This window comes from Lipophrys pholis, assembly GCF_963383615.2.
Source record: "Lipophrys pholis genome assembly, chromosome: 5".
Lineage (NCBI taxonomy): Eukaryota > Metazoa > Chordata > Actinopteri > Blenniiformes > Blenniidae > Lipophrys > Lipophrys pholis.
The window spans coordinates 23,540,818-23,563,391 of NC_137628.1; the positions used below are offsets into that span (position 1 = coordinate 23,540,818).

The 22,574-nt window shown below is 43.5% G+C and overlaps 1 protein-coding gene across 1 annotated transcript in view; it reads right to left on the reverse strand.

Annotated features, from left to right (window-relative positions):
• bnc2 (basonuclin zinc finger protein 2) overlaps positions 1-22,574 on the reverse strand; it is a 158,708-nt gene that overhangs the window by 24,898 nt on the left and 111,236 nt on the right. Inside the window, exons 3-4 of the mRNA XM_080464093.1 lie at positions 17,483-17,585; positions 15,832-16,067 (exon numbers count right to left, since the gene is read on the reverse strand). Of these exons, the coding sequence (XP_080320219.1) occupies positions 15,832-16,067; positions 17,483-17,585 (339 nt within the window). The remainder of the gene's footprint in view (positions 1-15,831; positions 16,068-17,482; positions 17,586-22,574) is intronic.

The window sequence follows — 22,574 nt, forward strand, 5'->3', positions numbered from 1 at the left end:
ATGTTTGTGTCTGCTCGCGCTTGTCCTTGACAACATGTAAAACAAAAGAAGAAAATGGACTGTTCCTTTGTTCACAAATTGCTTTGAAGAACACAAAAGCCTCCTGAATGTAGATGTCAAAGAGCTATTAGAGATGTGGGCTGTGAAAGAGGCCACACTGACTCCCTGTCAATAGGAGTTAATTCACCAAGAACTGTGTGTGTGTGTGTGTGTGTGTGTGTGTGTGTGTGTGTGTGTGTGTGTGTGTGTGTGTGTGTGTGTGTGTGTGTGTGTGTGTGTGTGTGTGTGTGTGTGTGTGTGTGTGTGTGTGTGTGTGTGTGTGTGTGTGGGTGGGTGTGTATGTGGGTGTGTGTGTGTGTGTGTGTGTGTGTGTGTGTGTGTGTGTGTGTGTGTGTGTGTGTGTGTGTGTGTGTGTGTGTGTGGGTGTGTGTGTGTGTTAAGTTTAATATCTATCATCCACTGTTAAAAAAGTCAATAAAGTCTGAGTACTCTCGTAACAGACTGGACTTTATTAAGGAACAGTATTATATATATATTATTTTCAGGTTTGTTTTTGAAAATCTCATCAAGTATTATTATTGAACCACATATATTAGAGCAATAGCCATTGTATTAAGTGACTGACAAGGGGAAAATTATTAGTTCACAGTTTTTATATATTGCTCATCCCTAATTATGTCATGTTGAGACAAAATGCTCACTTCTTGATTTAGACGTGCTAAATCAAGGAGCGAGCGCTGCGGAGATGAAGGCTGTCTGTGTAAAAGGAGTCAACAGCGCTGCTAACCATCACCTGCTGGGGTTTAACCCTGCAGTTGCCAACACTTTGAGAAACGTAGATGAAACACAATAGCAGACGAGCCTTTCAATCTCACACCTTCAGTTACAGCAGCCTTTCTGTCAGCTGCACAAGTGTGTGTGTGTGTGTGTGTGTGTGTGTGTGTGTGTGTGTGTGTGTGTGTGTGTGTGTGTGTGTGTGTGTGTGTGTGTGTGTGTGTGTGTGTGTGTGTGTGTGTGTGTGTGTGTGTGTGTGTGCATCGTAGACATATTTCCCCCTCTAATTAGCACAAGGGAGGCCTGGGGGCAATCAGACTTGAGGTTAATGAGAGAGGGGGAGAGAGAACGGAAGAGACTGGGTTGGGGTGGCAAATAATGCGCACCGTGCTGCCCTGGTGCTACAGTATTATTCACCCTTCTTATCATGCTGTCACCCTGAAGGGGCATCATCCCCTCCTGGCACCCACACTGATGTTTGAGCCTGTGACACTTCATGCGTGTGCGCATGAGAGCGGCTGTGTGAGTGGTTGGTGTCTCGGCACCCCGGTGATCCTTCCACCCGCTCTTGTCTCACATTATCTCTTCCTTCGCGTCTCCCTCTGTCTGGAAGGCCCAGATGTGACAGCATGTTTCCCATAGCAAAACAGAGCTGCCACAGTGGTCTTGGCATCTGTCTGTTCTCAATTGGTGTGCAGCAGTGCTAGTGGGAGAAAAAAAAAAAGAAAGCACAATCTACCAGATGTCACTGGTGAACACTGGCCAGGCAGAGCGAGCTCCGGCTCACACGGTGAGGCGGGATCACGAGCACGACAAGATGGATTCACTTTGAAGGGTTATGACTTAGATTTTCAAGCTAAGAAATGTAAATAATTTTCAGTTATTCAAAGCATCCACTTAATCTATCATTTCTTTGTCAATTTGTGGCATTGTTGGCCGACTACATTTCTGTGGTCCAGCATAAACTCCCAACACATGTTTTCCACATGAACATCAAATAATGGCATATTGTTTGCTGTTATAGGACAGCTCAATTTGTATTCTTTTGGATAGTTACATATTTTCTACATCGCCTTCTTGTGCATTTGTGTACTATAGCTCAAATGAAAGTATGCCTTTATCAAATGATCAGCTTGAATGTTTATTTAACATTTTTTAAGTGTATATTTTTTCATAGCGGCATAGTTATTTGGCCCAGCATTAAATTGTGCGCAATTTTTTCTTTTACTAGATTGTAAAGCAGAGCAGTTTTTAAACCATTTTATGAATGGCTACAGCCATTTTCATCATTTTGTGTGTGTGTGTGTGTGGTGGCTGTCACTCTAAAACGATGTGATGTGGAGGAAGGACACGGAAACCAGGATGCTGCATTATTAAAGACGAGCCCTGCCATTAGAGACATTTATACAGTAGAGTGACTCGATCAAACTATAGGACAGATACATGTTCACAAGCTGGCGTGCACTCAGGTTTACAGATTGGACACACACACACACACACACACACACACACACACACACACACACACACACACACACACACACACACACACACACACACACACACACACACACACACACACTGACAGACATACAATCCACACACTCAATATTGTTGCTCACGATCCAGGTATATTTAAAACACTGTTTTAAGACATTTTCAGTTTTGCTCGTAATCCTTCATATGTATCATAATTTGTTTCTCTTATCACTCCTAAAACTATAAAGAGTCACATTCGTCCAAGCAAAACACTGCTTTTATTCAGAAATAAAAGAATTGGCTTTAGATTCACATTTCTTCTCTCTGTCACTCTGTCATGTCATGCAGGGAATACAAGTAATCTTCTTCCATGTCTGTGCACAGAGCTACCTATCCCCCCCCCCTTTTGTCTTCAGCCTTGTTTTTGTATCCCTCACCCGTTAACAAAAGTGCTCGGGGCACGCACAGATGTAAAAAGTAACAGCTCCGCAAAGAGAAGAAAAGATGAGCGGAAAAAGATAGAAGATGAGAGAAAAGGAAACAGACGGGTAACGCTGCTCACAAGCATCACTTGTCAATTTACAGCCGCTGCTCCCTGAACCGCACCATATAAATTTCCAGTGTGACATCCGTTTCTACTGCTTCCAAGCCGACTCGGGCTTCGTCCCACCAGATCTCCTCCCCAGACACATACTTGGAAACCTTAAGTACAGACATTGTGCCAGATGTAGCCGGCCTTTACTTTTATTTATTATTTTTTCAGGTTTTGAAATGTTGACTTTTTTTTCTGTATTGGAATCACTATGGGGGAATGAGAATTGATGGGGTAATGTCTCCAGGGAGCGCTTCTTTAGTATATTTGATGTGGCTGCTGCCATGCACACATATCACATACATGCACGCACGCTTGCTCACATCTATGCACACAGACAAGATTTTATGACAGTAAATCGTGTGTGTGTTTGTGTGTCTGTGTGTGTGTGTGTGTGTGTGTGAGAGAGAATGGGTTGTGGATGAGCAGAGGGGCCAAAGAGCACCGAGGGATGGTGTGTTTCCAACAGATCGAGAGACGGAGAAAGATAGGACAAAGAGAAAGAGGAGCTTGGCACTGCTCATCTTTGAGTGATGGCAGTTCTTCAGGGTTGAGACATGGGCTCACTTTAATCTCTCTATCCTCAGACATGAAAATGGAAGAAAAGGCGGCGAGGAGAGTGGCTGAGGGGACCAAAGCAGAAACCTATGCTGGGTCTTGTGGCACATTGATTTTTACTTTATATCTTTTTTTACAATAACACTCACCTAACGCACGACGCATAAAAGAAGAAAAAAAAAAAATATGACTGTAGTCCTGACAAGTCTCGACTGATCACATAAAAACTTTATTCCTTTCTGGAGCATTGACATTGACATGTTACAAGTGTGTTCGACTCATTGCAGTTTGATCTTCAAATGTTACCCTGATCAAAAATAGCTTCGTTTCCATTCTTTAACGTCTGTAAGTCACATAAAACAAGGTGTGCTCCTTGTAACCAAGAAAGGAATCTTTTAAGAAAACAGTCTTTGAGAAGGGATCCCTGCACTAATACAAGCTCACGTTCTTGGTGCAACACCTGTTTCGACTTAAAATGTACAGGCCAGTAGCAAGATTAGCAAAACATGCCCATAAACGGAGAAGGTGGCTCGGCTGACGCTCTGATAACAGGAAAAAAGTGACCCTGAGCTGCATTTATTTCAAAGAGCTGAAGCAACTGATGTGGTCATAATGCTGAGGAATTCGCTCCACAGCTACACGAGTGCAAAAGTCTGTCGCTTCGCCAGAGAAAAGTGCCTGAAATGGTCTATTTTTAACATTTTAAATCATGTTGTGTTGAAAAAAAAAAACCTGCTGAGTTTGTGTCAAATGCAGGCCTGTAAAATGCCTGTGATTCAATCATCAAAAGCCTAGTTGAGTCATAGAAGCCATTTCTGGCAAACTTTTACAAGAGTGTATCTAATAAATAGTTGATGAGGTTTCACCACATTCCAAAGACAAACTGCCTGCAATTCCTACAACATTAAAGCGCAGGCTATGGGAATTCTAGTGACATGTTCGGTGTTCAAACCCGGTAATCTGTGAGATCAGGGGAATCGGGAGAGATGTCTTTCCTGAGGGACACTAGGTCCAGAGCTCACACTGCTAAGGAGGCTTGATCTAGAACTGATCCCAGCAAGTCTACTGCAGTAATTAGGTTTTGTCAGCTTGGCAAAAGTAGGAAAACGCTTTGTACTGCGTCACCTCAACAGGCTGGATTTTTGTCAGGGATCAGGAGGGAGGCAGCACACCCCATACCTAAGTACCCTCAGTGCTTGACAAAGGTGTGACTCGGGGCTTAATGTGCAGCACCGCTGCTGACAAACTCATTGTCAAATTGTCAATGCCTTTTTGCACATTGTTCAGGGACTTGCTGTGATTACATTGTCAGATCACAGAGTCTGTGTTACTGTGACGGCTGGTGGCAACGATCTTGACAGAAAGTCAGAGAGGAGTCCGACACCTCATGCTGCCGGTGTCTCCCATTGTGAGGAGAGCAGCAGTTAGAGCTGAAGGCTGGGAAGTGGTGGTGGCGCACAGAACACAAACTGCCTCTCAGGGAGACTCACAATTGGCACCACATGAACACAACCAAGACGGCAAACACAGGCACGCGACTGTGGTCTCTCACTAATAGCTGTGTACCTCTTGGGGCCTTGCTCTCTTATCTTTGTTTATGTGGAGGGCAGATCATCATGTACGACTGTGTGTGTGTGCACGCTCGCAGCACGGTTCCCTTAACGTGCTCGTGGAAGTAAAAATGATAGAGTGTGCATGTGTGTACCGGGGAGGTGATAAGGCAGTGCCTGGCACCAAAGTGCTAGTTGGCACTGAGCCTTAGATCTTGAAGATAATGAGAGTAATACTGAGTTGTGTGTGCGATTTCAGGCACACACGGTGAAAACCAGAGGTTTGGGAAAGACAAAACAGAGAGGCGCATGCAGCACAAACTGACCTATGCATGTGCCTGCCTACGCCTGTGTGCGTCTGTGTGTGTGTTTGTGTTACTGTGCGAGCTGAGGTCAGTCACCTGTAGCAGTCTATTGATCCTCGCTCTTCAGAAGGCCCTGCTGTCTTTGTTGATTATCACCTTTGCCTTCCAACACACACACACACACACACACACACACACACACACACACACACACACACACACACACACACACACACACACACACACACACACACACACACACACACACACACACACACACACACACACACACACACACACACACACACTGTGGGAGGCAATACCTTGGATCAGCATGTTTTATAACCAAATCTTGGAGTAGAACAGATTTTAGAAATGTCACTGGCAGGCTGAGCACTGAGTGCTGGGAACTGATGTCTCATCCATCCAGTGTAAAAGCATAATTTCTGGTGTCCCTATAATACATCCTGTCTGTGTCCGGGGTACTTAGCTGAGAGCGAGCAGTGCGCCAGTGACAGCACAGCTCACTTGGTGGTCCCAGCACTCAGCCACTTACCCATTTAATAAGACAGTCTTTAAGAGGACGGAGCCAAGAGTATGCATGGTGCTGGTGGAGATTTTAAATTTTTTCCTCACTTTTACAAGTGCTGTTTTGTAGACGGCCCAAGGGCTGGCAATCAGTGTGTGTGTGTGTGTGTGTGTGTGTGTGTGTGTGTGTGTGTGTGTGTGTGTGTGTGTGTGTGTGTGTGTGTGTGTGTGTGTCCCTCTGTTAGGTATCCATTTATTATCCATTTATTACTACTATTAGTCCCCCTTTCTCTGCCTCACTCTCCTTCACCTCAGTGAAATTCTAATAAACAATCAGGGTAGCGCCATGCTGAGATGCTTTGTAATGGGCTCCTAATTAGCCACTCCAAACACAGAGAGCGGCTGCTTCACGCCTCGTTTTCTGCACTCATCTGCGCAAAACTGGATGAATTGATTCCATTTGCTTGCCACTTAATGCACTGATTGTTTATTGGCATGGTTGGGAATAAAATAACAAACAAACAAGAGCTGTCTTTAAGGTTGCAATGCATGCTAATACTAATCAGCATTAAAAAAACAGACTGACTTATGAAAGAACTTGACTTTGAAGTTTCTTGGGTTCTGCACAGTGAAGTGAACAGCGCCGCTCTCACCCTGCCTTCTCCCCCCCTCCTCCTCCTCTTCCTCCTCCACAGCTCCTCAACCCCTCTGTCCAGCGCTTCTCTCCTGTCTGAGGTGAAGTGAAGCCAGACCAATTGGTAGGGGAAGAGGCAGTGTCTTTCTTTAGACCAGAAGTGGGTGGGGGAGGTGGGGGACGACAATGAGGATGTGTGGAGGGAGGTGGGTAGTCATCACCTTCTCCTCACACCTGCATGACAGGTCATCCTGCTTAATAAAGGCACTGAAGCACAACACGTCAGAAAGAGAGCGAGCGAGAGAAACACTGGAGGCAAAGGGGATGATGCTCTACGAGAAGCTAGTGAGCTGGTAAGGTGCTGACCTATCTACAAACTGCCAAACATCTCCTTTCCAAAATAAGAATCGGCTTCACTTTAAGAGGTTTTCATTAGGTTCCAGCGCATTATTCAGTTTGCCGTAGTACGCTTCCACAGGTGTCTCAAGACTGATCCCGATTCGTGACGAGAGTCAGTCATTCTGCTGCCGCACAACGTGGAGGTGCAGTTCAGGTTGAGCCGACTGACACCAAGGACTCACGTAGAAAGACAGGAAGTCAAACACAGCAGGAAAAGACGGATGAAAAATGAGATGGTGACGGACACGGTGCAAAGCACAGCCACAGTAGGCACCAGTGTGTAGCTGGCCAACGCATACGGGTGTTTGTGCGTGCATTTGTGTGCGTGAGTGTGGGGAGTATGTGTGTGAGGTCCTTCACTGTGTGTGTGTGTGTGTGTGTGTGTGTGTGTCACACACTCCTCTCCCTCTCCACACAGACTGCCTAGCTCATTTCCTCCACAGGCTGCCTCCCTGCTACTTTATGAGTGAGAGCTTCTACAGCTCTCACCTCAGGACACACTTCGGTGTCTAAATGTTTCCATTTGTGGGGGAAGTGACACACATTCGCTCACACTGCGGGGAATCTACCCATAACTAACCTTCTTGCATACAAGCAGCAGTGAAATTAAATTGATTGCTTAAAAATGCTGCTCTTTTAAGTGTGAAGGAGCCTGTGTAAGCCGGTGCAAGTACCAGCAAACATTTTGGCGACTCAATTAGGTTTCAGCCTGTATAAAAGTGGTTATTATATTTGGTTAATAATGGTTATTAAAATCATCAGTATATTGTGGAGTAGCAGTTACGAAGACTGTATATAGTATCTCCTCATGTTTATGATCTTCATTACATTTCTGCTTATTACGTGATGTTTTTCCCAGTTTGAACTCTTCACATATTTTTATTTATTTATTTATTTTTTGCACACAGAAGGCACTGATCCAAGTGTGTGTTTGCAGTCCCCCGTCGCTGCTTATACTACGCTAGTAATTTCCACAGCACCGCTACACAATTCAGTGTGACAATCAATGCAGGACTAGGATCTCTCGTGCAGATCGATATGGTGGAATGCTGCTAGACAAACCAGTGCTACATGAGATCAACACCTTCCCACACCGTCATTAGTGTCGCTGACCTTGAAGTAAAATTCAATTTCCCTCTGCAACAACAACCCACCCCCGGCCCCCTGAAAAGCTACTTCAGAATTCAGAAGCCATTTCCTCCTTCCAGCACAGGCGAGACAGGATATTATAACTTATGAAAAGGATATATGGAGTGAGGGATGCTGACAGAAAGAGAGGGATTCTGTTTGAGGAGGTAATTATAACATGGGCTGCTTTGAGAAGTAAAGAGGACAGAGCCTGGCTGAGGTAAATAAAAATTCCTGATAGCAGGCTGGCAGATCCCCAGTTTCAATTAGGGTGTAAGGATGACTATGGGAGCCTCGCCTGGGGGAGATCCAGCTGCACCAGGGCGGCAGCAAGGACCTGTTGTGGGAAGTTTCCCGAGGCATGGACACTTTCTCTTTTTCTAAAAAGAGAAAGGCAAATGCACAGAGAGAGAACCAGAGATCCCATTACACTGATCAGTGTAGCTAGAAGATATCACAGCATGTGAGGACGGGCGAGAAACGGGATGTTCAGAGGGGGAGAGCAGAAAGATGGCTCACCACTAATACAGGCAGAATATTCCTTTTTATTCTAATCATGACATGTCAATGGAACTTAGAGCGAGGAAGAAAAGCACTGGTGGCCCTTCTTCTCATCTTACATTTCAATACATTGCAGAGTGGACGGAGAAAGCTACTCTACTCTGAGACGGGAGAGGAACGGAGGGGAGAGTGTGTGTTGGAGCCATGGGAAGAGATGCAGCCAGAGACTCAAACCAGCATCTCAGATAAAGCTGTAGGATTGGCTATGAGGCTTTGAAGTCAGCCTTATCATGGGGATTTCAGAGGGAAATGGGTAATAAGGTGGCGGTGTGTGTGTGTGTGTGTGTGTGTGTGTGTGTGTGTGTGTGTGTGTGTGTGTGTGTGTGTGTGTGTGTGTGTGTGTGTGTGTGTGTGTGTGTGTGTGTGTGTGTGTGTGTGTGTGAGTGTAGTTTGATAAAAGCCGTTACTGGCCTCCCAAGGGCGCCCCTGGACCTGACCATGTATGTTAAACATATAATTTTCACTTCCACTGTTTGCCCTGCACAGCATGTTAACTCCCCAATCAGATTTTATAGGATGATCCCCCTCCGACACACACACACACACACACACACACACACACACACACACACACACACACACACACACACACACACACACACACACACACACACACACACACACACACACACACACACACACACGCACACACCTGTCACTCCCATGTGTTTCAAACATGGAATATTCATGATTTTTTTTTTTTAAATTTGACCGTACACTGGGTCACCCCTCTAAAGTTCAAATAACCTTCTAAAATATACATGTGGCCACCAAGCATGTAATTGATGCATTTAAGGGATTTCAAAATGTGGTGTAATTACTTAAAATATCTCTTGAGAAGAAGCTGCTGTGTGTATGAGATCTTTATCATGTCCTGCGAGACAGCATCCGTGATTTTAGACCTCGCCATGTGATCATCCTCCTGCAGCTCTGCATGTAATAATCACCAAGTCAAGAATCTATTTGAATCCTCAAGACCAGAGTGATTACGCGAGTACGTAGCAAAATAAATAAATAAAATAACCGATGACATTGAAATAAACTTAAATATCACAGGAAATATGAAAAAACTATAGCAATGCATGCATGGCTTGCAACAATAAGGGCTTGATTTTGCTGTAGCATTAACCGCATGCACTAATGTATCGTGCAGGTGTCGGGGTAATGGGCCAACCCTCGCAGGGATTGAACCATATTGTGCCCTTCCCAACACTCCTGCATGGTTTGTTTCACACCAAATAATGATTCAACTTTGAAGATTAGACTTCCTCATCACTTTCATATTATAAGATATAATTGTCAACGGCTGTTAACATCCACAGCCAATAAAATGCATTCTAGTTTCAGGTTTTTAAAAAAAATAAAACTCAATAATTTATTTAATTTACACTCTCCTTATATCATCATGATCTCTTCTCAAATATTAAAATGATACGGTGGAAAAAGATTCCCAGATTTTATGCCCTCTGCTTTCGTCTGTTGTGCCATTAAATAGTTATTGTATAATTAGATTATTTTTTTTATCATTTATTTCTGAACCTAGAAAAAATACCATTAACACAGTCAAAAATAAATAGAAAAACATATAAAGTGATTTATTTATTAATCTAATAAAATGCTGCCTAACACCAAAAATCATTGCTGTTGTTTTTTCCTACTTTAACCTTCACTTGATATCAGGCATATATGGTCTAAGTCAAGCTAACAAGAAAAATAAAGGTTTCATATTAATATTCATCACTGTTATCTTTTTTTATTTTCTCAATTCTGAACTTGTGCTGCAGCTTGTGAGGCCTTGTTGAATCTATGGTCAAATTTAAACTACCTTCCAAATCCAATATAAGAGGAATTATTTCCCAAATTCCTGCCTACAATGTAACCTGTTCATAACCTTGCTTCTCCAGCCTGAATTCATTTGGGGCTTGGGTTCAGGATTGTTGAGCGAGGGACTGAGGATTTGGCATGGCCAGGACTTGTGTGAGGAGCTGACTGCGAGCTCTCCGAGCTGTGAGAAAAGGGACAGCGCGGAGGTTTAAATATGGTGCAGACATTACGTGATTAAAAAACAAAAATTTTTATGATAGTGATAAAAGTCGTCATGCTGATTTTTTTTTTTTAATATACATATATAAATGTTTGTGTTATTGAATGCTGGTAACTGATAACACTCCTCTGCCTTTCTCTCTCTGACTGATCCTCTTATCTGAAATCACATCCTTTTATCTCCAGCTTACCAAGTTGAGCGATTGAGAATAAGAAAGGAGAAGACACCCTTAAGAGCACTAGGGCGGACGAGTGTGTGCATGAGTGTGCGCGTTTGTGCATGTGCATGCCGGGGTGGGGTGGGGGGTGGGGGGTGGGGGGGTGGGGTGGGTAAGAATCACCTTGATTCAGTACTCCGGCCCTCTTTGAAGTGTTTGGAGACCAGCACGGCCAGCACAGAGCCAATCGTAAGCCTTCCAGCAAAAATCGAGCCTGACCTCCCCACCAAATCATAACCATATGAACATAAGAATTTCCACCTTAGGAGAATGCTTTCTCTCCCGTCCATCTCCCAGGGTGAGGCATTAAGTAGTGATAACAGAAAACAGGTTCTGAGAGAAGGAGAGGCACAGGGGAGGTGATGGAGGGTGGAGAGGAGGACAGGAGGACAGGAGGAAAATAGGAGTTACAAGTGTGCCGTATGGAGGAGATTGGAGAAGGGGATTGTGTCCAAAAAACGTTGTTGCACGGAGCCTGATTTCCTAAAATGGAAGTTTCTCAGGCGCGGATCAAGAGATATGGTGACCTTCACAGTTGACAGAGTGAGAGACAGAAAATGGAGAGGGGGAGTGTAGCAGGGAAAAAGGTAGGGGAAAAAAAAATACTAAGGCAGAAATTTTGAAATGTGACTCTAACTCAATAAATACCTTTCTAAACCACTATGGATAAGCCGAGTGGTACCTTTTCTAAGGCCTCAGGACCCACCTGCAACTGGAAATGGTTTCCTGTCTTACACAAACACTGTTGCACCCTAATCCATGTAATTACATCCTATATTCCACATGTGTAAGTACACATGTACAACATTACAGTCACAGGTTTTTACAAAGAAACTAACAGTGCCAGCCCCCCTGCAGCCCTCAAACACTCCCTGTAAACCACGCCCACCTCACATGTTCATTGCTCATTGGGGGAAACAATACATTTACAGGTAAGTACGACAACAACAAAAAAAACAAAAAACTCAGCTGAATGTTTTACTGTATTATTAACTTTAAACACATCCTCATGCAAAGCCATCTGCCACTGAAACAAAGCCTCATGTTGCAGAGCCTTCGGGGTAGATGATTGTGTGATTTTGTGGCTGTGTGAGAGTCTGATAGTTTGAATAAGCATTCCTCCGAGTGTGTGTGCAATTAGGGTTAGAGCTCTGTGTGTGTGTGTGTGTGTGTGTGTGTGTGTGTGTGTGTGTGTGTGTGTGTGTGTGTGTGTGTGTGTGTGTGTGTGTGTGTGTGTGTGTGTGTGTGTGTGTGTGTGTGTGTGTGTGTGTGTGTGTGTGTGTGTGTGTGTGTGTGTGTGTGTGTGGCTGCGTGGCGAGTGGTGGGGGTTGTTAGCGGTTCCATCTGGGTCTCCTGGAAGCCGTGTGGAGTCAGGAAAACCACATCTCATAAAAGCGGAGGCAGCCCAATGTTCTACAAGGACAGAACATTACTGAGAATGTCGCTCAGGAAAACCCTGGGCTTCAGCCCACATGTTGGCTGCAAAGCCTGTCTCACTCTCTTTCTCTTGCTCCCTCTTTCCACTCATTCTGTCTCTCTCTCTCTCTCTCTCTCCACTTATTTTTTACTTGGTAAGGGATAAGAGAGAGGAAGGCAACATAGACAGAGAGGAGTGTGGGAGACAGAGGCTGAGACAGAGAGAAGCCAGTACTGATAGCAATTCCATCTGTCGGTATCGAACAGAGGAGTGAGCAGTGACAGGCCGCGGGATGGGGTGAGGGGGGCATCTGGTGCACATTGGCCGTGGGTTTGTCTGGAAGAAAAACCCTGGGAGAGGGGGAGGCGAGGAGGGAGGGAGGGAGGGAGGGAAGGATGGGCTGAAAAGGGGGAGATGGTAAAAGTCCTGCCAAAATGAAGGGCAAGGAATTCTGGCGATGAATAAACTTGTCTGTGTTGTGCACATATTGTCTCGGATTGAACTTGAAGTCAGGGGAATATGGGAGAAAGAGCAGAGAAACAAAGCAGCGTGAAGGCTAACAACAAAGCAACACACACACACACACACACACACACACACACACACACACACACACACACACACACACACACACACACACACACACACACACACACACACACACACACACACACACACACACACACACACACACACACACACACACACACACACACGCGCGCAACTTCCAGTCATCACCATCTGGAGAAAACCTCTAACTTTTAATTTTTATGATTCCTGAGACATTTTAAAAAGTGGAAACTACTGGCTGTCAACAGCAAAATGTCAGTTCCTGCTACTTGCTATTTATTGTTTTGTCTCTATATGTGCTGCGTTAATGGTTATTGATGTCACACATAATTCCTCTACTTTAAAAATCTAATTCAAACCAGGGAACTTTATTATTTTTTTAATTGGTATGACACAGTTTTTCTCTGTTCTTATCATATCATATTATCATATAAGTTTATTTCATGGATTTAAAAAAAAAAAAAAAAGTAGTGAAAAGCACATTTTTAATACAACTTCATTTTAAAGTGAAAAATGTGTTTACATTCGGGGTATAATAACAGATTGTGAGCAGCGAAATGCTGAGACAGCGCTGATATTTCTGATATGAATGAACCATACACAAGCGGCCGTGGCTATTCTTGTACATCAATGTATAGTTGGCTGTATGGAAGGTATGTAGGTGTTTGGCTGGCTCACTGTGCCCACTGATCACACCGGATGAAACTCTGTGAAACTGTAATCATACAGGTCTCCACCTGAGAGTACAAAACACAACAGCCACACTGAGACTCAGACACACACACAAACACACACACACACACACACACACATATTGCTCACATGGCTGAGAGACAGTAGCCGGGTTGCGCGCTGTGTAATTTACACTTGAGTACTATAAATAGTGATGAAGAGAAGACACAGGAGTGACGCGACCGTTTCCAGGGTGAGTCTGACTTCACTTGAAAAAGAAAAGTGTCACGGAGTGAAACTAAATACATCATGTGGCTTTTTGATTGTTTTCCTGTCAGTTCTTTCTCTGTGCTTTGGAAGCGTATAAATATGTGTCGTGTTCTCAGAGAAGCTGACCAGCACCCGTCAAAATTAAACAACGAGATAAAAGTATTCTCTCTGACTGAATCACTACTGGGCCGCATTGTCATATACTACGAGAGAAAAAAAAGATAGCACAAGGAGAAAAACAAAGAAATCCAGATGTGTGTAAATACACACTGCTGGATAATTATCCCGATTTATAATGCATCTCATTAAAGTAGAAATTAACATCATTACTCCTGTGGCCTAAACGTTTTTGTTCAGAACCTAAATCAGTACAAGCAGGCGTTTGAAAGCCTGACTGCTAGGATTATGGTAAAGTAATTTATCATCAAATAATGTCCCCTGACATCAGTATAAAAAAAGACAACTTATTATCTATCATCTGCAATACTGTTCTCCTCACTTTATCTCTCATTTAGCGCGGCGTAGCGGTGGGGAACGCACCGCTGACATAAAGTGTTGCCCGGAGGCTCGGGTAAGATGATTGAATTTCATAGCTACTTACAGGCTAATAGGGCCGTACAATGACTACTTACTGTCCTTAAGTGACTGGCTGCCTCTCTGCGGCCGCGGCCCCTTTGAAGCCCTTCTGAGGAGATCTAGAGGATTTAGCCAGTAGCGTGACATGAGGCTGAGCAGTTGAGAAACGGTGCTTCCACCAGCTGACTATTAGAACCAGCTGATAAAAACACAGCAGAGGCTACGACCATGGGAACCACAGGCCTGCGATGGTTCCTCAACGCAAGGTTTTCTCACACTGCAGGTTCGGAGCTGAATTCAGTTCAGTCGGGGAATCTGATATTAAATAATAGCTTTGTTGTTTTTACTGACTGATGACAGATAATTCTAGATTATAGCTGTGAAAAAGGTTTTGTGGTTTCATCCTCCTCAACAAGGATGTTTCCCTTTATGTCTGTATGATAAAAAAATAAATCAATCATAACTTTTATGAAAAATGTGCACAACTGACAGAACAGACATTTTTGTGGTTTTTAATCAATTTAGATAAAATTCTAGTCAATTATTTTAATTAAAAAAAGAATAAGTATATATTCAGTTTTTATTATATTATATTATATTATATTATATTATATTATATTATATTATATTATATTATATTATAATTGTGCATTAATTAATTTCTCTTTTTGATACGTAATGTTTAGGGCTTAAAAAAAATAAGCATTCATTCTGAGTTTCTGTTTTGTCCGTGCACTTGTGTGTGTTCCTTTCTTTTGGAGAAAGTAACTAAGCTTTACTCACAGAAGCCATTTCCACCTACAAAACAGCCTCTCCTCACCATGCTGTTCCACTTAAACTCTTGGAAGATGAAACCATACATGCATACAGACAAATGCACGCACGCGCACACACAGTATGTATATGTATATGTACATATATAGCAAATCACATGCACATGTTCCCTTACTCTTAACTAATTCATCCAGGAAGACTTTGGTTTGGGTTTCAACACCAAACCCTCTGTACCTTTGATTGAGAAATGTGTCTGACTGCAATTATATGTGAGGAGGGAGGGGAGGAAGGACAGACAAATGGATGGATAGAGAGGAAATGTGCTACAGTGGTTTTTATAGTTTGCTGGCATGACATTTTTCTCCAATTCTTTAATTCCTTTCCTTTTTCCAGTAGGGGCATAGTGTTGACAGGGCAGGAAAAGGGGCCATACTGGAGTAGAAGTAACAGCGGGAAAAATGTGAAGAAAATGGATGGGCAATGGGACTGAATTGGCCTAAATTGTCACTGCTGTGCTTTTGATCAATACCTCTCAAAATAACTGCCATGTCAGAGAAATTTGTGGATTCACTTGGTGAGAAAGTGATTGCAGTGATCATTGTGGATGTAACCCTCACTTTCAAGAATCCCTGAAACCCTCCAAGAAATACAAAAGCATTAGGAAGGATGTGTTTGTGTGCAAGTAGCAAGTCTGCCTCCCTTAATAGGTGCGTCTGAAGTTTGAACTGACCGCATCTGATGCGTTACATGTGTGGCATTGCAGCATACATGCCTGTCACTGACCTGCAGTATGTAGCCTCGGACATAGTCTCTGAGGGTCCAGCCCAGACCGTGCAGGATGTGCAGCACCTCCTCCTGCTTGAGCACGGAGAAGAGGCGGTCGAGGAGGATCTTGAGCCGGACAGGTACGGCCTGGGTGCCGTATAACATGAGGCTGCTGATGTCAAACACCACGTTGGACTGGACAATCTCCACCTGGGTCGGGTGGTAGAGGTGCTGGGTGCTGAGCTTGTCCAGAGCTGCATGGGTGGCCAGGTGGCAATGGGAGAGAGAGGAGAAAATAATGCGCACACGCACAGAAACACAGACGGGCAGACGGTTAATGACTACCAAGTTCCTCTCTCATCTTGGATCTTCACTCGCAGGCTGCTGCACAGTCAGCACAAGGTGATGATAACACATCCAGAAGATAAAAACAATGGCAATAATGTTATTATCCACCATTCTTTCTATTTTATCTAATCGCTTGGTCTTTCACATTTAGACTCCCTTTGCATTTTTTATTTTTATGCAAAAGTCTTTTTTGTCAGGAAATATACAAGCATTTAAAACTCAAGCAATAAGGTAGGGGGAGCCACTTTGGTGTCAGAAATCAGGGGAAAAAGAAAAATGTAATTACTCCCTGCAGCTTATGAAGCTGAATTTGTGAGGAATGGCAGATTTGTTATTCTTCCCACTGTTACAACCCCAGTCACCTCTGACTCCCCTCTGGCGGTCTGGGCGACACCTGGTCAGCTCTTTCTCTCTTCTACCTCTGTGTTTCAGTCCCTCTATCCTCCCTTACCTCACCCTCCCTCCCTCCCTCCTTCCCTCCCTCCCTCGCATTTCCCTGCCTGTCTGGGTGACACCTGGTTGGGTCTCTCTCTGATCCTGGGACAGCTTTTTCCTGCTGACGGGGCCTTTGCCTGACAACACAGTGCAGCCAGACACGAACATAATAAAAAATGAAGAACTACTTGTCAGAGTCCCTGCCAATGCCGACATGAAATGAAAAGTCGGGGAGAGGAGAGATGGGTGCCTGACAGTTCAGAGGGAGAGATTAAAAAATAGTCAATGGGGTCCTGTGCAATCCGCTGAAGGGCCCATGGCTCGCTCTTGTGCGGACGCAAGCCAAACAGGTGTTTTCTTTTATCTTTTTTCCCCTCCTCCTTCTCTTTGTACTTTTTTTTTTTGCCTCCTCTCCCTTTTGCTTATACCCGCATGAAAAACTCACAAGGTGTGGCCCCTCGCTTCTCTATCTCTCTTGTATAGTCTTTCTCCCCCCCCCCCTTTTTTTGATCTAGGGTGCAAAAACACACCTTTGAAAGTAACAAAAAAATACAGAAGCAAAAAGAGCAGCAAAGTTACATCTGTGCAGAATTAGTGGAAAAGTTTTAGTACGTTCACAACCACAGGGGTGGTCTGTTTTCCTGCAATAAATTAAAAAAATATATATATTATCGAGCACTAAGATACAAGATTCATGCTACTGGCATCTATGATAATTTTCGGTACAGAGAGGACAGAAATGTAGGTCAGGACCTCCTTTTGATCCACTGCAGGAGCTGGCAGATTTATGAGAGTCCAAAACTATGTTTATATTTATTCATGCCATACCTAGAGACACTATATCTACATACATCAGCGACTCCCCCCGGACTATTAAGTTTCTTACCGTGAGCGACCCAGCCATGTTTGCACTGGTCACATGTTCGTAGGTGAATCTTCCCTGGTTGGAAACACTCACATGTGCAGTTCACCAGTGTGCAGCGAATGGCCTGTAGAAAGACAGAGAGGAAGACATTCACATTAAGAACTGAAATTCAGGAACATTTATCACGGCTGTTTGCGAAACTGTTTTTAACCTATTGCAACATGAATTTATCTGTTCATGGTTTTTGCCGGCTTGAGTGTGAATACAGTATGAGACGAAACTAATCAACAGCTGATTCAAATGCCACAAATATCAAGTTGCTTCTACTACATTCCGCAACATCTGTCTAAATCTGCATTCCCCTATACTGTAATACTGCTGACTGCATGTGCACTAACAAAGGAGAAGCCTTCCTGAAAACGTTGAAATCCAACTTGTTTTGACTGTGGCTCCATTACTCAACACTGGAGCTGCACTTAGTCTGACCCCGGAAAGCTTTTAGTAGTAAGAGGTTAAGTGTCCAGACTCGACGAGGGCAACTCCGTACAACACAATGCATCTTCCTTCATAAGCAGCTATTAAAAAAAAAAAAAAAAAAAAGAAAATCCCTTACAAATGTTTGGTTACAATTTACAAGATTAATTTTATTACTTAAGACTTTTCTTGTTCTTGGTACTATAAAAAGGGCTGTCCTGTATGGAGAAAGTGTGGTTTACACAGAAATCTGCCCAAATGAATACAGCTTTATCATCCAAATGAGTGCAGCAGCTGCAAGCTGTAAATTTCACACTGACATGGAGAAACGGAGGACAGTGCAAAAGGAGGGAAAAGAGGAGTCAAAAGACAAAAAGAAAATTGAAACATGAATCTTAATCAGCAGTGGCAGCGCTCTTGTTTATCAGACAATTTCTACATCATCAAGACGAATTGATGAGTAAAGATAGTAACACTTCTGCAACCTGAAATGCCTAGAGGGAATCTGCAGCTGTGGGATGACTAATGCAAACCTTTCATATAGAAAAAGGGGAACAGTTTCACTCCAAAGACCCACACATTACAATTTAATGAAATATGTATTTTCCAAACATGAACATGAAATCTGAGAATGTTATCTGTCATGTACATGGTAATAAACAGCAACTGCACACAAAGAGAAGAATGTGTAATACATTTTGCACATATGGGTGTCACAAAAGATTGAGAGGATGTTATAAATCTTTAACATCTACAGAAAAAAAACAACCCTGCAATCAATAAAATTACAAGAAAAACTATTTCAAGAATGCCGAAAGCAGGAAACGGGGCGTAGTGTGCAGGAGTGCTGCCTATTTATTTTGACAGGAAAATCCAAATGATCTAGTTGTGAGGAAACTTTCAGATGAAAACATGAAGGCACTATAAGTCGGGATGCGTTTGGATGTTTATCAGAGACAAGGAGAGGAAGACGATGATAAAGTAGCCGCTTGTTCTCACTCCAAAGCACTACTTATCTGCCACTTTATGAATTTATAGCCTTTACTGCATGCGCTATCTCACACTGGCTCAGGCGGCGCTGCGACAATAATGTGACAGACGTGCACACGAAGGGTCGTAGGTTGGAGTCCATGTCAATGCCAGCAGCCAGCATTTCACAATATCTGAGACAATCAGATAGAGCAAGATGAGGAGCAAAGATCCGCCTTTGCATCACACACAGCAGTAGTTAATGCACCAGCAGTCACAACCAAATATCCCTGTGCTCAGTAGCATGTGCACAAACTGAAAATAGCTCGCACCTAGTCTGTGGATTAAACCAATATCCTGCAACTCAAGATATAAAACTTACCTCAGTCATAATCTACTGAGGGACTATAGAATCTATCAGAATCCCCCCTTGCTCACCCTTCAGTGTTGTAAACCAGATTAGTTACTGGAAGTGTCAAAGTGAACATGGACTAATCCAAGATTAAACACAAAATTACACCACTTCTAACCATGTCACCTCACAGTTTGACACCGAACGAGACAGGAGACAGAGATTATTTGACTTTACACAATTTTTAAGCTCTTCAGGTGCAGGCATGGCAATCCTCGCAGTGTGTGAGGATTACATGCCATGTGTCAGCTGGAGCGTACATAAGGTATGCACTGAGCTGACGCTCTAATCCAGAGCAATGTGCAATAAATGAGTTCAGTGCTTGTGCTCGAGGACACACAATAAAGCAGATGTGGTTGTTCCTAAACATGTTTCTAAACAACCTTCAATGAGATAAGATCCTTTAGCTGCATTGTGTGCTTTTTTTTTTTTTAACTAATTGAATGTCTTTCAAATGTGCAGAATTTTTTGGAATAATACAGTGTTTCAAAAGATCCTGGATTTAAAAAATAACCTTAGAAATGCAGCTGTGAAATATTCTATCTAGAAATAGAAATATTCTAAAAAAAATTTGAATGCAAAAGAGAATTTTTTTTAAAACATATTAAAACATAAAAAATATAAATGGAAATAATCATAACTTATCTTTGCTATTATAATCATGTTTTGTTCCTTTCTTGATCTGCCATGTCATCATTGCCATTTAGTGCAATTTCTCAGTTAATTCCAGATCTGATTTATTTGCCACATAAAACTTTTGAAATAAATCTGTAACTCTTCTTGCGGAGAGATTTCACCGAGTCTTAATTTAGAGTAGCTGAATCTAGCACAGGGATGTCACACAGCACAGGCCTTTTCTAATTACCTCTCTATGCGGCAGCGCTAACAGCAGAAGATGGAAATAAACAAATGGAAATATCAAATGCACCTCTGCTGTTTACGAGCTGGGGTCTGACAGCTGACAAGATAGTTAAGGGGCGTCTAATATGGCAATTAGAGCGTGCCACTGTCTGCAGGGCTGCTGCTGTGACAAGGCGCCCTCTAATCACTGACTTATTACGCTGGCTAGCAGCACCTCTCATATCTGGCCCATTAAGCAGACAACAGCATTAAGAAGCATTAAAGCAGCAAGCCCCCACAACTGAGGAGGCACTGACAGGCGAAAAGGATAGGGAGGGGACGAACTGTGCCTGTTATTTCTTGGTGTTAATTTGTGCATTGTTTCACGTTCAAGGAGGAGCGAGATAGAGGAGAGTAACACAGGAAATCTTTGTGCTGTCAAAGTTGATAATGCAAGAGACTAAAGATCAGTCTGAAGAGAGGCAAAATGGAAGCGCCAAAGATGGCCGTCAAACGCAGGAACGTCACAGATCTGAGTTTGTCGGTCTGTGCGGTGTGTCAGAGGAAACAAGGAGGACAAAATCATCAAGACATCTCACGATTCCCACACACTCAGAACTTAGTGGCCAGCATGGATCTGGGTTGCGTTTGGCTGTGGTTTAAATTGTGTCTGGCCTGGGCTGGGTCAGGGACAAGTTTGGGCCCTGATCCCACTGCTACACTCGCACATATTTGTCACAGCAGGCCGGGGGAGGAGGCTATGTTATCTGAGGCCCGGCCAGATACACAACATTAGTCACTGTTCTAACGTCTCGCCAGGGTTTCCTCTTTGGCTCACAACTAAAGAGGACGATGGTGAGCAAAAGGACAGAAGAGCGTGTGTGTGCGTGCACGGCCAAGCGTGTGCGAGACTCAGTAAATCACTAGAAAACTGAGCAGCAAGAAAGGGAAGTGGAGAAAATCCCACAATGCCGTGGCAATTAGACCCAGACAACAGTTGACCCTCTCTCACAGCTGCCATGTTTGCCGCTATGGTCAACAACTTAACCTAGAAGCGTTCAGAAAGCATCGTTTTCTGCCCTTATCTAGCTCAAGTGTGTCTGTCTAACTGCTGGGCTTTGTTTAGCTGGAGGCTTGATGTTTCATGGATGTTTTCCTTGGCTCACAGTCCCTGTCCCAGCCCAATTGTATAAACACTGACAGTCAGCAATGGCCAGCATCAGACTGGGGAGGACTCTCAATTAAAAGACTGTTAGTGGGACAGATGGACCGAGGAACTGCAGGAAAGAGGAGCTGTACAACAAGATGGCTTCATTGTGGACTTTTGCACTCGGGTCCAAGATCATTTGAAACAGTCTGCAAAAGGCATAACACAAGATCAAATACGTGCGAGCCAGTCCCGCTCCAAACCAAGCAGCTCGTAGTGCGTAGAGGTCAACAGGGACATTGCTTTGGCTTTTACAGGACCTGTGAAACTATAGAACCAATGAGGATACTAAACTAATATCCTGTACTACTGTATTACTACCCTGTCATTTTCTTTTAAGGTTGACATTGTAACTATATGCCACCAACAACACCACTTGCCTCATCTGTTTCAGCCTCCCTGGATCCTCACTAGGCAGCGTACAATGGAGCCAGCCCAGACAGCTGCTGGATGCTTGGTGGGTATTGTTCCTTCTACTTTAATTGAAACCTTTACCATGTTGAACACACAGCCACAGACCACATCTCTTGTTTGGTGAATTAAGCAAAGCCGAGATTTAAATGAAAACCCTGTGCGTACGTCTGCATCTGTGTGCATGTGTATGAGTCTTTGCAGCAGCAGCAGCTTCGGATTTAAATTTGTCTCTGCTTAGGGTCACTGTAAAACACTGGGAGCATCTTGTCCTCTCTTCCACCCACAAGATATTATCTCATCCATGAGTTAGCTGCTGAAATGCTGTCAATTTCCTGCCAGAAATGTGCGGCCAACGTGTGTAGGAAAAAAGACACAGCAGCTTTGCGTGTCATAAAAAAGGCCAGGACTCCGTCAAATAGATCAGGACTTCACAATGTCCATATTGGAAACAGGTGACAAATAAAACACGCGGAATAAAGAAAGTCTTTGTAGTCGAACACAGCACGCCGCGAAATACAGGAGAGCAAATGCCTCATGCCAAGGCTAATCTTTGCTTGTTTGATTTTATACATTGGATCTGACTTGAAACAGGCTGCACTCGCCCAACCAAGTGGTACAAAATAAACAACAATTATTCACTTGTGCACCAACTTTGGTTTCAAACACTGTACTGGGGAGAACTGTAATCCACAGAGCAGAGACTGTTTTCCTTCTGAAATCCCCACGGTGTAAGGCCCATCCTCCACGTCAGTTTTGGTTTGGAGCTCCAGCGGCTCGCAGTCAGAGAGGCAGAGGTC